Genomic DNA, 16,438 nt, shown 5'->3' with positions numbered 1-16,438 from the left:
TGGTTACTCGTCGAGTGGCTTTTAAAATATTTTCACGTGGAAAAACTATATGACACGAAGGTGGAAGGTTATAGGAACACTTTGTCGTAGCCCCGTGTACACACATTGTGATGTGTTGTTCGCAGAAATAGAGTGAAATAATGCGCGCAATAGTGCGTTATGCATTATTATCTAGCTTCTAGCTTGAAGTAGTGAGAATAAAACCCAGAGCAAGATGTTCACTGTTACTCTGACCCTCATCCACCTGCGAACACGCCTACATAACATTAGACACCGTGATGTTGGCATGTGCATGTTTGCGTATATTTCAACAAAATAGCATGATCAAAATATTTACGATCACAATCAGGCATGTGCGCACATAAACTAAAAAAAATGTGGTTGATCCCTCTTATATAGGAATCGGTATAGAACACGAAAGTGAAACGTGTCTTCACAGAAGTAGTGTAATGTTTATTGCACATTGATATATAATGTCTATTGGTGTTTTGTGGCTAAAGCGCCCTTAGGCGTTGATGCACCCACGCTGACGCCTGGTGGCACGTCTCCTCCATCACGACTACCAACGTCGATGACCATGAGCAACCGTCGTGCATATGGAAGCTGCACTACGCTGCACACGCTAGCACAACGCGAAAGACGAAGCACGTAACTGACACACTAATACAACGCGCAAGACAAAGCACGTAACTGAATCGTCACCGAGTCAAATCAGCGCGTACAGCGCGTCGTAATTGCAGCCTCCGCGATCAACTTCAGAAACATTTTCAGAGCTAATTGCGGAGGCCACGCTCCGCTGTGCTGAGTACGGTGAACGCCACCTAGGTGGCGTTGGTAGTGCTTCTTGATGCCAGCGTCCCTTCGAATGCTGGCATCGAGGCGTCGTAGTACTGAGACCACCGAAGCGTTCACTGTCGGTGCGCGTTAAGGCCGGAATACATGGAGCGAATAACCGGCGTCCGAGCGAAGAACTTCGTCGGGCGGCGAACGTCCGACGGCCGGCGTCAAGAAATTTGCCGTCCGCAGCCGATCTGCCTGTCCAAACATTTTCGTCGGGCGAACGCCGCCGCCGGAAGCGTCTAGCGCGCAGCGGTGGACGACAGCCAATCAGGAGGCACTAGTTCCGGTCGCAATGCATGCTGGTGTTTCGCGCGCGCGCGCCTTTTCGCGTCGTCTGCAATCGCGTTGGTGTTGCCGTGTCTGCATGTCTCTGCACCGATTGAGTAGTTCCTAGTATGATCTCTCAGGAATCGCGTTGTATTTGTACATCCCATATCCGCTGATCTGCGAGGAAACAGACAAGCAGTGCAAGCTCTCTACAACAACCTTCAACAGAAATCTTCTGATCTCAGAGGCCACATGCTGTCGTCATGCCTATCTCCCGACTTCCCCGATAGATGGCGTTGGCATCGGATATTTCTTTCGCTAGGCTTAGACGCGTTCGAAACGAGAAGCGATCTCGAAAACTACTCAAGGTTATCCATAATACTCTGTCGTCGAAGCGGCCTGAGACTAAGCGAAAGCCGTTTACGCAGTCATTTGCTTCCAACTAAGTGAATTCTACAAGGACAACGCCAAATTCAGTTCGAAGCGGGCGGCCGGGACCGCCGCCAACACGGCGGCCAACGCGCGGCGGCGTTCGCCGCATGTATTGCAACACAGCAAACATCCTGCGTCGTGTCGCCGCGTCGTTACTTGACGCGTGAAGTTCGTCGAGAAAGTTCGCTCCATGTATCCCGGGCTTTAGTGTCATAATGCAGTACTTCTCTTTTCTGCTCATAGGCGGCGGCACCGCCCCGAGCAAGAGCGCGGGTACACGGAGGAGTGTTAGATATATAAGGCGCGTCTGTGTAGCTCTCTGCGAATGCGTTTGTGGCGCAATGGGTTAAACGCTCGGCGATCTATCGTCGCGGACCGAGAGGTCGTGGGTTCGATTCCCAAATTTTGCATGTTTGTGGAACTTTTTCTTCTGGTTTCTTTCTTTGTATTATGTTCTATGACGTATTTCCGTGACGGAAATACGTCAGTGAAGTCTTGGTGGACCCCGGAATAAAACACTTTCGTGTTAAAAAAAAAACTTTATCAACTGCAGGCTACTGCATTTTCTGCATTACCAAAATATATTTTCCCGGGCCTGTAGGCCAACGTTGGGAACTCTTTTGTGTTCTACTGCAGCCTGAAAGCGCGCTGTACTATCCCATACAATAACCGCGCACATCGTGGCTGAGCAGGCCGTTGCTGTATTAATATCTTTACGAGCAGCTATCACACGTGTCGCGATGTCCTCATTCAGGGTCACAGCCAAGTACTGTAATGAGGGCGCCCACATGTTGATACTAATGTTAGTACTATCGATCGTATCGTCGTCATCATCATCAGCCTATATTTAGGTCCACTGCAGGACGAAGGCCCCTTTCTGCGATCTCAAATTACCCCTGTCTTGCACTAGCTGATTCCAACTTGCGCCTGCAAATTTCCTAACTTCATCACCCACCTAGTTTTCTGCCATCCTCGACTGCGCTTCCCTTCTCTTCGTATCCATTCTGTAACTCTAATGGTCCACCGGTTATCCATCCTACGCATTACATGGCCTGCCAAGCTCCACTTTTTCCGCTTGCATCATTGGACTTAAATATCTGTTATTTTGAAAACTTTTTTCTTTCTTGCTCCAGTATATTGCCACGACCTTGACACGACTGAAAGCCACTCGGTGCAATTCCATGCTAGGCACGTCGGGTTGATCATCGAAGAAGACAACGACGAAGGTGCCAGAGTTGTTCTATAAAACATCTATAGCGTCGACGGAAGTCTTTTGTTGTTTTGTCTGTGACAAACTGGTGGAGGTGCTGGGTACGCGTCTATGTACTCTGACCCCCAGGATCTGCAAGCGGACCACCTACGCAAAAGCCGACGGCTTCAAAGACTACCTCCGGAATACGGCCTTCAAGATCTGCCGATGATGTCGACCACAACCGCAACCCAGACACAGGAGACATACGGTACGGGACAGCCTCCTGCGTCGCTAGTTCTCCACACGCCCCAATGGCCGCGGCCTTTCCATGGTGAGCCTTTTGAGGACGTGGAAGATTGGCTCGATGACTTCGATCGTGTGGCCGAGGTTAATGATTGGGATGAACGGAAGAAGCTAAGGCGCGTGTACTTCGCCCTAGAGGACTCTGCCCGAACATGGTTCGCTAACCACGAGCCATCCATCACCACCTGGCAAGAATTTCAACGGCAGATACGCGATACGTACAGCAGTCCCGCAAGAAAAGAGCGAGCAGAGCAAGCTCTCCAGAGCAGGGTTCAAAAGCCTAATGAAAGCGTAGCCATGTTCGTAGAGGACATGTCGCGGCTTTTCAAGCGTGCTGACCCTGGCATGACAGAAGCGAAGAAGGTCCGCCTGCTGATGCGAGCAGTGAAAGAGCAGCTGTTTGCAGGACTAATGCGAAGGCCTCCAGCTACAGTAGCTGAGTTTGTCAGTGAGGCGACAACAATGGAGCGAGCCCTTCAGCAACGCTCCTCGGTCTACGATCGCCAAATCACCCTGGGATCAGCATCTCCATCTCTCTCGTTGCCCTGTGACACCGATGCGCTTCGAGAGCTTGTGCGTAGTGTCGTGCGGGAGGAGCTTGATCGACTACAGGGAGTGCGTTTTCAGCCGACCGCAACGGCCCTCACAGATATCGTCCGCGAAGAAGTCCGCCAGGCGGCACAGCCATTCGTGCAAACCCGACCTGAAGCCGCCCCTGTACTGACTTATGCGCAAGCAGTGAGGCTACCTGCGCAGCCCGTGAACCACCATAACCTGCCTTGTTCTGAAGAACCGCTGCGCCATTTCCAGGGTCAAACTTCGCATACAACTATGTACGAGTCCACAAGCCCCCGAATCAATACGCGAAAGTCAGACGTGTGGCGCACACCTGACTATCAGCCACTCTGTTTCCACTGTGGCGAAGCGGGCCACTTGTACCGTGCCTGCTACTACCGACGAATAGGACTCCAGGGATATCACCCCGGCGCTCGTCGCCCACGTGAGGGAGAGCGCCCGCGAGAAATCCAGCAATATCTGGCCAGTCGAGATTCGTCGCCGTACGCGCAGTTCCCACCGTTTGAACAGTCCCTGCCAACGAGCCGATCTCCGTCTCCACAGAGGCGCCAGTCACGATCACCACCTCCTCGACGATCGGCGTCACCTCGTCGCTACACTACGTTCTCCGCTTCTGTGGGCAACCGGCCCACGAGCCCAAGTCGGGGAAACTAAGAACAGCGACCTCGGGGGGTGGGGCCGCTGTACAACGCACTTCGAAAGATCCTCCGCTGCGACACCCCGACGGCGACGTCACCGACGGCGACGTCACCGACGACGATAACGATGACGACAACGATGACTGTGTACCTTCGGCACCTTCCTTCGAAAACCGTAAACCTGTTTCAGCAGACATACTCGTTTCTGTAGATAACCACCCGGTAACCGCTCTTGTCGATACTGGTGCCGATTATTCTGTTCTAAGCGGACAACTGGCTACTGCACTTCGCAAGGTGACGACACCGTGGCCCGGACCTAAGCTCCGTACAGCCGGCGGTCATGTTCTCACACCGACCGGCAAATGCACTGCGAGGGTACGCATTCGTGAGGCCACGTTTGTCGCTTCATTTATTATACTGGCAGAGTGCTCTAGGCAGATCATTCTCGGTATGGACTTTCTTCTAGAGTACGGGGCAATCATAAACCTTCGCGAGTTGCTTGTCACTTTTTCCAGCGAACATGCAACTCATTCGGACGACTATCACCTACAGTCCACGGTGTTACGCGTTTCTGGTGACTGCGCTACTTTGCCACCACGGAGTACTACGTTGATCACTGTGGAAACAGACGACGATCCTCCCCATCTCGGAATCGCTGAAGGCAATCTGTCAGTCTTGTTGGCTCGACAGGTTTGCGTAGCTCGCGGCATCTTGCAGCTGTCGTCACGGACTGCTCAGATTTTAGTGACTAATTTCAGTCGTGAATACCAGCACTTCGCCCCACGAACTGCCATCGCCTATTTGGAGCCAGTCAGTGACAATCCTGCTTGTTTAACTGTAGGACAGAATGGTGCAGATGCTACCGGTGACGTACTGGCCAACAGCAAGATTGATGTGAATTCAAAATTATCAGGTGGACAACAGGCTAGCATTCGGAGCCTTTTACAGTCTTTTGCGGACTGTTTCGCTTCAACATCGAAGGTCAACCAAACGCCTATTGCGAAACACCGAATTATTACAAATCCCGATGAAAGACCCGTGCGCCAACGTGCCTACCGCGTTTCTCGTAAAGAGCAAGACGCCATCCGCAATCAAGTCCAACAAATGCTTACCGACGACATCATACAGCCCTCCACCAGTCCATGGGCGTCACCTGTAGTTCTGGTGAAAAAGAAAGACGGTACAATGCGTTTTTGTGTTGACTATCGCAAGCTTAACAACGTTACGAAGAAAGACGTCTATCCCCTTCCCCGCATCGACGATTCTTTGGACCGCCTTCGACATGCCCGATACTTCTCATTGATGGACCTACGCAGCGGCTACTGGCAAATAGAGGTTGATGACCGTGACCGTGAGAAAACCGCCTTTATTACGCCTGATGGACTCTACGAATTCAAGGTCCTTCCTTTCGGATTGTGCTCTGCGCCTGCTACCTTTCAGCGCATGATGGACACAGTACTATCAGGTCTCAAGTGGCAGTCATGCCTTGTCTATTTAGATGATATCGTTGTGTTTTCTGACACTTTTGAGCAGCACCTACAGCGCTTACAAGCAGTTCTTGACGCAATTCGTGCTGCTGGCCTGTCCTTAAAGCCTGAAAAATGCCATTTCGGGTATGACGAACTCAAATTTTTAGGCCATGTTGTCAGCTACGCAGGCATTCGACCAGACCCCGACAAAACCATTGCTGTCGCTTCGTTTCCTACACCTGCGAACAAACATGAACTCCGCCGTTTTCTAGGGCTTTGCGCATATTATAGACGCTTCGTGGCTAACTTTTCAAGGATAGCCGAACCTTTGCAGCGGCTAACAAAGGATAATGTTCCGTTTGTCTGGGAGCAGGACCAACAAGAGGCCTTCTGTGAACTACAGAAACGTCTGCAAACACCTCCCGTTCTAGGACACTTTGACGAAGACAGTGACACCGAGTTGCACACGGATGCCAGCAACGTTGGCCTTGGTGCCGTCCTCGTACAGTGGCAAGATGGAGCCGAGCGCGTCATTGCGTACGCAAGCCGCACTTTGTCTCCAGCTGAAAGGAACTATTCGACTACGGAGAAGGAATGCTTGGCTGTTGTGTGGGCAATTGCTAAGTTCCGCCCATATTTGTACGGCCGATCGTTTCGAGTTGTGACAGATCACCATTCATTGTGCTGGCTCGCCAATCTGAAGGATCCCTCTGGCCGTCTCGCACGCTGGAGTCTTCGCTTGCAAGAATACGACATGACGATCGTGTTCAAGTCCGGGCGTAAACACACCGACGCCGACTGCCTCTCACGTGCTCCTCTTCAACCGTCGCCATTCGATGTTGATGAAGAGGACGCATTTCTTTCCATTGTCACAGTGTCAGACATCAGCAAGCAACAGCGCGATGATTCAGAACTCCGGCCTCTCATCGACTACCTTGAGACCCGTCTACCAGAGCCGCCTCGTATGTTCGTCCGAACGTTATCTTCGTATTTTCTCCGCGATGGCGTCCTCTACAAATTGGGTTTTCACTCAACCGCAACCGCCTGCCTCCTTGTAGTGCCGTCTGCACTACGTGACGACATCCTGCGGGCCTCTCATGACGAGCCATCTTCGGGCCACGTTGGGATTCGCACGGACGTTCTCACGCATACGCCAAAAGTACTTCTGGCCTAACCTTCGCCGTGATGTCAAGCAATATGTGAAGACATGCCGCGACTGCCAGAGACGCAAAACACCACCCCTGCGTCCCGCTGGACTTCTCCATCCCGTTGATCCTCCACGGATCCCTTTTCAGCAAGTCGGCATAGATTTGCTTGGACCATTCCCCACGTCGAGGGCTGGTAACCGTTGGATTGCTGTAGCCACAGACTACCTTACACGTTACATTGAAACCAGAGCTCTCCCACGAGGCACTGCTAATGATATTGCGACCTTCTTTGTACATGGCATCGTACTCCGCCACGGTGCTCCGACAGTGGTTATAACCGACCGGGGCACAGCATTTACTGCGCAGCTCACAGAAGATATCATGCATCTCAGTGGTTCAGTTCACCGCAAAGCCACTGCTTACCATCCCCAGACGAATGGGCTTACAGAAAGGCTAAACAAAACGATCGCTGATATGATTTCCATGTATGTTGACGTCGACCACAAGAACTGGGACGACGTTCTCCCATATGTTACGTTTGCGTATAATACTGCCGTTCAAGAAACTACCGGCTTCACCCCTTTTCGCTTGGTGCATGGCCGGGAAGCTGTAACAACGTTGGACGCGATGCTTTTACCCACCCACTGTTCTAATGTTGTCACTGATGCTGCCGAATTCGCTCGATGCGCCGAAGAGGCGCGCCAGCTCGCACGAATGCGTATCCGCTACCAACAACACAATGACGCCAACCGATACAATCTTCGTCACCGAGACGTCACTTATCAACCTGGTGACAAAGTATGGGTGTGGACACCGATCCGCCAGCGTGGTCGGTCGGAGAAACTTTTGCGCCGCTACTTTGGACCCTATAGGATCGTTCAACGACTCGGCGACGTGACATACGAAGTGATTCCTGAAGTAGAAGGCACCACTCGCCGTCCCCGACGCCCACGCCTGTCCGATGTCGTTCACGTCTCTCGGTTGAAGCTTTACTACTCCCGCTGACCTCAGAGCTCTACACCTCTCTCATCATCTACGTATACCTTAACAGTATCACTGTGGCACCCCCAAGTGCATCAATGTTCTGCATCGAGACGATGCTTCTAGGGAGGGGGGTAATGCCACGACCTTGACACGACTGAAAGCCACTCGGTGCAATTCCATGCTAGGCACGTCGGGTTGATCATCGAAGAAGACAACGACGAAGGTGCCAGAGTTGTTCTATAAAACATCTATAGCGTCGACGGAAGTCTTTTGTTGTTTTGTCTGTGACAATATATATATATATATATATATATATATATATATATATATATATGTGTGTGTGTGTGTGTGTGTGTAGGAGGCCGTAACCTGTGCGTACACCGATCGATGCACCAGGGAGAACGAAGAAAGGAAAAGCAGGGGGGGGGGGGGGGAAGGAGGGGGAGGCACAGAAGCCCTGCACAACTGGGTGTGCGCTTATACAACTGATATACTATAACGGTCAAAAACGTGACATGGAGGCCTGGATGATGCACAAACTACTTTTTGCGATGTGATAAGCTTTTAGCAGTAGCCACTCGACTGCTTGCTTATTATCACATAGGAGATTAGTGACGTGAAAAGGGCATCACATGTGACTGCGCGGCAGCTAGCCATTATACAGATGAGAGTGCGGCTTATTGTTGCTTCGTTCGTATGTTATGTAAGCCTTTGAGTTAGGCAATAGTTGGTCTGTCCTGTATATAGTAATTATATACGATAATGAAGCACGTTCACGTAGCGCTCAGTTGAACGAAATAAATAAAAAAAGGAAGGAGAAAACGCAACGAAGGAGATGATCGCTAAGATATTTGGGCTAAACCAGAGTCAAGTTATAGCACCTCGCATAGCTGGAGTATAGCTTATTGTGTTCTCCTATAGATATCGGGGAACTGTAACAAATTGGACCGACTCTGCTATATTTGCAGAATTAGAGAACTTAAGAGCGACATAAAAATGGCGGCCAGCCTCGTTTTTTTAATAACTGCAGCATGTGCATTGCTAAGCCCCTTCTCGTGTAGCTGATGTCCTCCGTGTCAACAGGCAAGAAGCTACGAGACTAATGACAGCAGCTCAGAATGTTGCAAGGCGTGGCCCTTGCAACTGCATGCCTTCTGTCGCGTTCCCTGATGGAAATATTCGATTCCAATCTTGGACAGAAGTAAGGAAAGGAGAGAGTGTTACTGAGCATTTGTTAGATCTGGTTCCGGTGTCTGCGCTGGGGCGGAAACGTCCAGCGCCCGACCAAGAAAATTTAAGCTCCTCCGTTGCTACTGGACAATCTTGACACGAGGACTTTCGGAAAATGCAACCGTAAATGCTGACCCACGATGCTGCGGCAACCATTGAGAACTGTCTTTAAAGCTTAATAGGCTCTGATGCTGGCAGCCCTATAGCGCGTGGAGTGCGCGACTATAGGGAGGCCACGATCAGGGCTGCATTTCGCCTTTGTCTTACAAAGACCATTCGTGGGCTCTAGCTTGCAGTGTGCGTTATTTTTGTCGTTTTTGCTTTGCTCATATTCATCATCATCATCATCATCATCATCATCATCAGCCTATATTTATGTCCACTGCAGGACGAAGGCCTCTCCCTGCGATCTCCAATTACCCCTGTCTTGCGCTAGCGTATTCCAACTTGCGCCTGCGAATTTCCTAACCTCATCATCCCACCTGACTTTCTGCCGTCCTCGACTGCACTTCCCTTCTCTTGGTATCCATTCTGTAACCCTAATGGTCCACCGGTTATCCATCCTACGCATTACATGGCCGGCCCAGCTCCATTTCTTCCGCTTAATGTCAACTAGAATATCGTCTACCCCCGTTTGTTCTCTGATCCACACCGCTCTCTTCCTGTCTCTTAACGTTACTCCTAAGATTTTTCGTTCCATTGCTCTTTGTGCGGTCCTTAACTTGTTCTCGAGCTTCTTTGTTAACCTCCAAGTTTCTGCCCCGTATGTTAGCACCGGTAGAATGCAATGATTGTACACTTTTCTTTTCAACGACAGTGGTAAGCTCCCAGTCAGGATTTGGCAATGCCTGCCGTATGCACTCCAACCTAATTTTATTCTTCGGTAAATTTCTTTCTCATGATCAGGGTCCCCTGTGAGTAATTGACTTAGATAACATATTCCTTTACAGATTCTAGAGGCTGACTGGCGATCATGAATTCTTGTTCGCTTGCCAGGCTATTGAACATTATCTTTGTCTTCTGCATATTCATCTTCAACCCAATTCTTGCACTTTCTCGATGAAGGTCCTCAATCATTTGTTGTAATTCCTCTCCATTGTTGCTCAATAGGACAATGTCATCTGCAAACCGAAGGTTGCTGAGATATTCGCCATCGATCCTCACTCCTAATTCTTCCCAGTCTAAGAGCTTGAATACTTCTTCTAAGCATGCAGTGAATAGCATTGGAGAGATTGCTCATATTAGCGTGCTGTAATGTTATTTTCACCATAAAATTTTTAGATTGTACTGCTAGGGTGTCTTTCTTTTCTTTTTTCGCGAGTCCTCCATAGGCAATGTTCATTTGACATTTTTATCAAAGAGCACATGAACACGAGCGAGCGAATATAAATATATTTTTTGTTATAGTCAGAGTCCATGATTCAATAGGAAACGTTTTTACGTTTGATCTGCGTTTACTTACGCAGATCGGCTCTCGCATCGAGTAGCAGCATATACGAGGCGACCGAGCGAGCCGGAACAAGTGTCAAGACGTAGCGATGCCCTGCTCCCACGTGACCACATACTGTGTCGTGACGTCACGACACAGTATTTTCCTTGGAAACGACACCGAAACTGGCTGTAGTAAAGCTGTTATATTAAATTATTTACGGCGCTCTGAGACTTTTCACTTTTCTTTCTAGGGTTTGGAAGTCTAGGGCCTTCATTTAACGCGAGAAAAAAAAAAAAAAAGCCGGAAATATGTGAGCACCCCTGTAGGTAAAAATCTAAAGTCCTGACATTGACGTTAATGTGCCCGGTATTGGTAGTGTGGATACATATACTATGTAGGTATCACAGACATGTACTTCTGTGCAACGTTTTCAGGCCTCGGGAACTCAACCTCATTTATCATTGAAAATTTTTTCCTTGCTTCATTGTTTCAGCTGTGTACGACCGGGTTAAAAAGGTCATAAAGCTGCTTCTGGACTTCGGATCTCTCATGAAAAAGGCATTCCTGTCAATCAAGAATCTCTTCACCGAAATCTGTACGTACGTTTTTTTTTGTGCTGACCTTATCGTCTGAATTAACGCATGCGTTCTTTGTTTCCATGTCTGTCTTTTTTCTAATTCTTATTTTACTTGTGCCACGCGTCGTTGTTTACGTTTTTGCAGGTGCCCGCTTGCCGCTTATACAGAATCATCGTCGTAATTTTGTTATGACTCTTGAACACGCGCTTGCTGTATCGAAAACTTCGTGAGCGTCGTCGCCAATTCAACGCTGCTGTTGGTCTTAATTCAGGTCGTACGCGTGGCGCGAATGGTGTGGTACAATCTTGAATCAACGCGGGCACCTGCCATTGCTATGGCATGTAGATTGACGAATGTATGGATTCCGAGATCGCGTGCGCAGTTTCTGTTCCTGCGCCGCACGTTCTCTAAGTCCATGTCATGTGCGTGTAGAGTTTCCTACGAAATTCGCAGACTGTGGCGCTAGTGTCAATGAGAGCTGCAAATATGGCGGTTGACTGATCGGTTTTACGTGGATTTGTCTAAACATCATCCTTCCGGCTTCAAGCGGGTTTGTGACTTCGCAAATAAATCATTTCCAACAAAATATTATCACGTTTTAGCGGCGGTGAAGAACCAGGCAGTACCAAAACTATTATTCACGAATAAACTTTTTATTGAACGAGCTCATAGCCCGAAAAAAACAAACAAACAAACAAAAACAAGCAACACACGGATCACATCGATACAGGTGAGCTCAGTCGTCGGCCGTCGAAATTTGAACTCGCGAGTCACGTGCATCCGCTATTTATCCGCGTCTTGCTGATTTTTCGGACAGGCGCGTAATCACTATGCGATAAAACGCGTTGCAGAATATGAACATTTCTAGAAGATTTACTTTACCGCTTCACTAAAGTTTCGCTTCACATAGATCCCGACATCGGCATTGGATCTGCATTTTTTTTCTCGTGTTAGAGCACTTAGTGGGCTACGCGCTCGAACACAGCTCCAATCAAGTTCGTTTACCGAAAACGCAAGGAATGATAGTGATGCGGTGGAGCAGAGGGAACAACAGCCAAAGTTTAGGCGATTCCAGCCAAGCATGGACTTTCCTTTGGTGAGTGCGAACAGCTCAAATGCACGCGTTTTCCTCCTAATTAAACAAGCAATACTATCTTCGCATATTAATTATACTAGTGAAGAAAATGTATTCGTCTTTAGGACCAAGCACTCTGAGATCACTATCGTCTTAGTATAGTTCGTGCGCTCCGTATTTAAAGCTTGGTGCAGCGTCAATAAAAAAGGCAATACACAAAGCAAAGAGTTGCGATAAGTTTTTTAGTATCGCGTTCCTGCAACCGTGTAGGTCGTCTCACTGTCATTGTGCATAATTGAAGAGTCAGCGACAGTGTTAGGTAGTTTGTTCGCTGTGCTCACATCTGCGCTGATTCGAGAAGCGCAGCTCATTGTATTCGACCGCTCCATTCAAGGACGGGACGCGCAAACAGAAGTCAGCGCAGGAAAGCTGTGGGATTGCACAAACGGCTGCTTTCTTCATATATTTGGCTCTGGGGTAATGAGCTTACCACATGGGTGTAATTTAGCCACCAAACACGCCTATGGTTCTGTCCGACTCCCAGTTGCGTCTAGACTTCCGCATTTTGTGCGCTGTTTTAAGTATTGCTAGGCTTAAGGGGACGCAACCGATAGCCTATTGTTGTGTGGGGTTAGGAAGGAGGACTGAGCTGTCCTTTCTGGTTAACTGGCATCGTGGGAATTACCAGGAGAGGTGAGAGTGTTGCACTACTCGTAGCTCATTGTACATGTAAGGTTGGACGCAGTTTACCAGCCTGCACACCTTAAATGTTAAATGCTCGTTCGCATAAGCTCTCTGCAGCCGACGCATAGTTTACGCCCAGTTTCGACGCCAATTGACCACTCTCTGATTTTTGTTATCGGTCACATTCGTGAAATATTCACTGGAAAAGAGTCCTGCGTGTTTTGAAGTTTCTGTTATTGACCGACTACGTGAATGATTCACTATACTCGAGCGCTGCAGTCAAAACACTTTTGCTAGAGGATCCAACGAGACCATATGGTGTATGACATTCGTAGCACGCAATACTAATTACGTCAGGACTTTTACACAAAAAAAGTAACACTTCATTCAGGGAGAGAGGGACTCGATTGGCACTGATGATTCCTGATTAACTCGAGATTTAGGGAGAGGCTCGGTCGCAGTGATTATTTGCATTTGTCGTATACGGTGGGAAGAGTAGGGTTATGGTTTTGGGAAGGTGTGTGTGTGTGTGTGGGGGGGGGGGGGGGGTGCTATGAAACACATTGAAAATTTTTCAAACCTTGTGGGAGTACTGTTATTAATAAAGGAAAGTTACGAATAGGGCCAGAACACCCGCCGACATAAAATCCTCGCCACGCTGCCACTTTATACATACAAGGATCCAGTTCGGTTTGCCGAATCGACTATGAGCCCTCTTAGTGCAGAAAAGAGCAGTAATTGTTCCATAAAACGCAGCGCTGCATACTGGACAACGAAGTTTGCACGCGGTGAAAACAGCATGCATATATATTAACGTGGTGTGAGTGCAGCCTTGTGCAAGCTCATTTACGAACGCATTCTTCTTTGATCACACGCATGTGCATCAATAAATAAGTGCGCTGATAATCGGTACGTAAACTTTTCCGACTTCGTGCTGTTGAACCAATTCGTTGCTAAAGCATCCAAAATGCAGAGACGAAAGCTTCACCCCCTCCCTCTTTCATACAAGCCTATGTACGCAGATAGAGAGAGAGAGAGGCAGAGAGAGGGGGAAGAGAGAGGGAGAGGGAGGAAGACCCGCACCCTCGTGTTTTCACTTTGAACAATTTTGGCTGATAAAATTGTAATAACATATTTTTACTGCTGTGGCTGGGTGACTTTCATAACACAGACGTGACTTTCTTACAAACCAAAAAAAAAAAACGATACCTGCCACGACCTCACCTCTTTGATTAAGCCGAGAAAGCACGCACACGTGCTCGCAACCATATCGGACGCCCTATGATATGTGCATATCTCCGTCCAAAAGAGAAAAGATAGTGACGTTCGCATTGGAGAGAGACAGTTGTATTACTGCGCTGCAGAGTGTATACCCAAGGCTACCGTGCAGATAGGCAGAAATTGCTCAACCGGTTTGTCGACCGGTTGTCAGTACGAGCCACTTCGCATGGCCCACAGAGGGCATTAAATCTTGCGCTCCGAGTTATTTACAAGAGCAGGCCGCTCCGTGGGGCTTCGAAGAACATCGCTGTCGTGCCGAACTTCGTCTCTCGACATAACTCTTGCACACTCAAGTGTAGCACGCAGTGCGCGATCGACAACCCGCCTTCCCTACTGCCTCTGTGTTCTAAGAAGCGATGAAGGCGAGCCGGACTTATTGCGACAGCGGGTAACATCGAAGGTTCTCGCCGGGCATCGCTACGAAACAGTGAAGCGGAGACAAGATGACGAGTCGTTTATTTCATTTTTTATATCGACGATAATAAACGCTAAACTCCTTGCGTTCTGTGTGTTCAGAGCAGCGGACGTGAGACACGAGGCAACTAACTAGCCTATAGTCGAACCTCGCACGAATAAATCACAGAGCTCTGTCGAATCCAGAGAAGTGGAGGAACCATCGAGAATCCAGACATTGCGATACCGCCGTGCCACCGCGTGCCTCGGGGAGCTCAGAGATAACTTCAGCGTTATAGTTAGATTGACGAACGGAGCTCCAGGAGTCGCTTATTACGCATCAGCGCACTGCCCGACTCTTCTCGGGTTAGTTATGGCGACTGTCTTGCCTAGACTAGCGATACTGCAGGTTGACCTGGAAGTCAGGGTCTATTTGGAATGTTTATAAACTTGAACGGTGGGCGAACGGAACAGCGTGCCTTCTTTAATTTTATGATATTTATCGCCATGAAGATGGCAGCAGAGGATAACAGGCGACAACAGACACCGACGTCATTATATCTACAAGGTGTCTCAGCTATCACGCCCCAAGATTTAGAAATATGCAAATACCACGTAGCTGGACAGAACCGGGGTAATGTTGTTTGCCGTCGCTTGGAGATACGCAGATTGTTTTTTTTTGCAATCCGCCTAATTACATAATTAGTCTTAATTAATTAATAAACTTCTCAAATATTATAATTAGACGAAAAGTGTCAATGAGAAAATTGTAGAGCAACATGAAAAACTCCCGATACAGCTTTCTGTTGCTCAATACGTGCTACATAAAAGTTTTTCCTAGCGTGAAAGAAGCCCGCGAATACACGCAAAGTGCCTCGAATGGCCGGTCACGCGGCAATTTTGCTTGTATTGGCGGCCTTCTTTCACACTCGGAAAAGCACTTTTATGTAGCACGTATTGAGCTTCTCAGAAAGCTGTAGCACGGGAGCGTTCACAAAGAAAGCTTCCCATTAAAAAAATAAAAAAAACAAAAAAAACCCGACTTGGCTGACAGTACACTATGACGACATTTAATTACTCAGTAATTACCTGAACTCACTATAAAATGCACAAAGCATAATCCCACTACTTTCTTTCAGTAGAGTCTGCGGTGTTTTAGAATATACTTGTGTAATTTTTGCACATTCATCTGCAGTTCATCATGGTTCGTGACTGTAGGGGCTTATTATGACTCCAAGCGATTTCTTTTCATGCGCGAATAAGGGAAAAATATAAAACGAGTTTTTTTTTAACACAGCAGCAGACCACCGAGGAATTAGAAGAGATACCCTGACAAATGCTTTATTGCAGTATTTGTGGAAATCCACATATGCTATGCATAGACGTTTCTGCAGGCCTGTAGACGAGGCTGAGGTTTAAAGGGGTCCTGAACCACCTTTCGGGCTCGGTGAAAAAACGCAGTGCGCGAATGACCTCTACGCTGCTGTGAATATTTTAGCCAAATTTTCCAGTCGTACCCGATGCGTGGTGCTCGCAAGTGGAGCGCGAATTCATTTTTTTAAACGCGCTCTTTTCAACAGAAGCCTGCTCCTCACTCTTTTCTGGACGCTTTTATTTCGTAATATAGCAGATTCCCATACACGGCTGCTAGTGGCCAATAGCTGGCATCAATCGAGAAGGGTGTTTGGATCAGTGTGCTTCTTCCTACTGCTACTGTGTATATTTACTGACGCAGTTTAATAAACATGCTGAAGTAAGCGAAAATCTGCTTTCGAATTTCGATAATAATTACGTATACTTCCGGAAGAAGCCGATTATCGTCTGCTCACGCTCGGCCGCGGCCGTCCGTGTAGGAATTAAACTTCGGCCACTCTGTTTATCGGTGTCGTAGCCGTCGTGTCTCGCTAATTTCGACT

General features: G+C 48.3%; 1 protein-coding gene across 1 annotated transcript in view; it reads left to right on the top strand.

Moving 5' to 3' along the window:
* Nucleotides 1-15,734, top strand: part of LOC119456978 (DC-STAMP domain-containing protein 2-like) — a 33,605-nt gene extending 17,871 nt beyond the window's left edge. Inside the window, exons 6-7 of the mRNA XM_037718798.2 lie at nucleotides 11,005-11,106; nucleotides 15,718-15,734. Of these exons, the coding sequence (XP_037574726.1) occupies nucleotides 11,005-11,106; nucleotides 15,718-15,734 (119 nt within the window). The remainder of the gene's footprint in view (nucleotides 1-11,004; nucleotides 11,107-15,717) is intronic.
* Nucleotides 15,735-16,438: the final 704 nt, after the last annotated feature.

This window comes from Dermacentor silvarum, chromosome 6 (assembly GCF_013339745.2).
Source record: "Dermacentor silvarum isolate Dsil-2018 chromosome 6, BIME_Dsil_1.4, whole genome shotgun sequence".
Taxonomy (NCBI): domain Eukaryota; kingdom Metazoa; phylum Arthropoda; class Arachnida; order Ixodida; family Ixodidae; genus Dermacentor; species Dermacentor silvarum.
The sequence above is the reverse complement of the archived record's forward strand: the minus strand, read 5'-3'. Positions and strand labels throughout refer to the sequence as shown.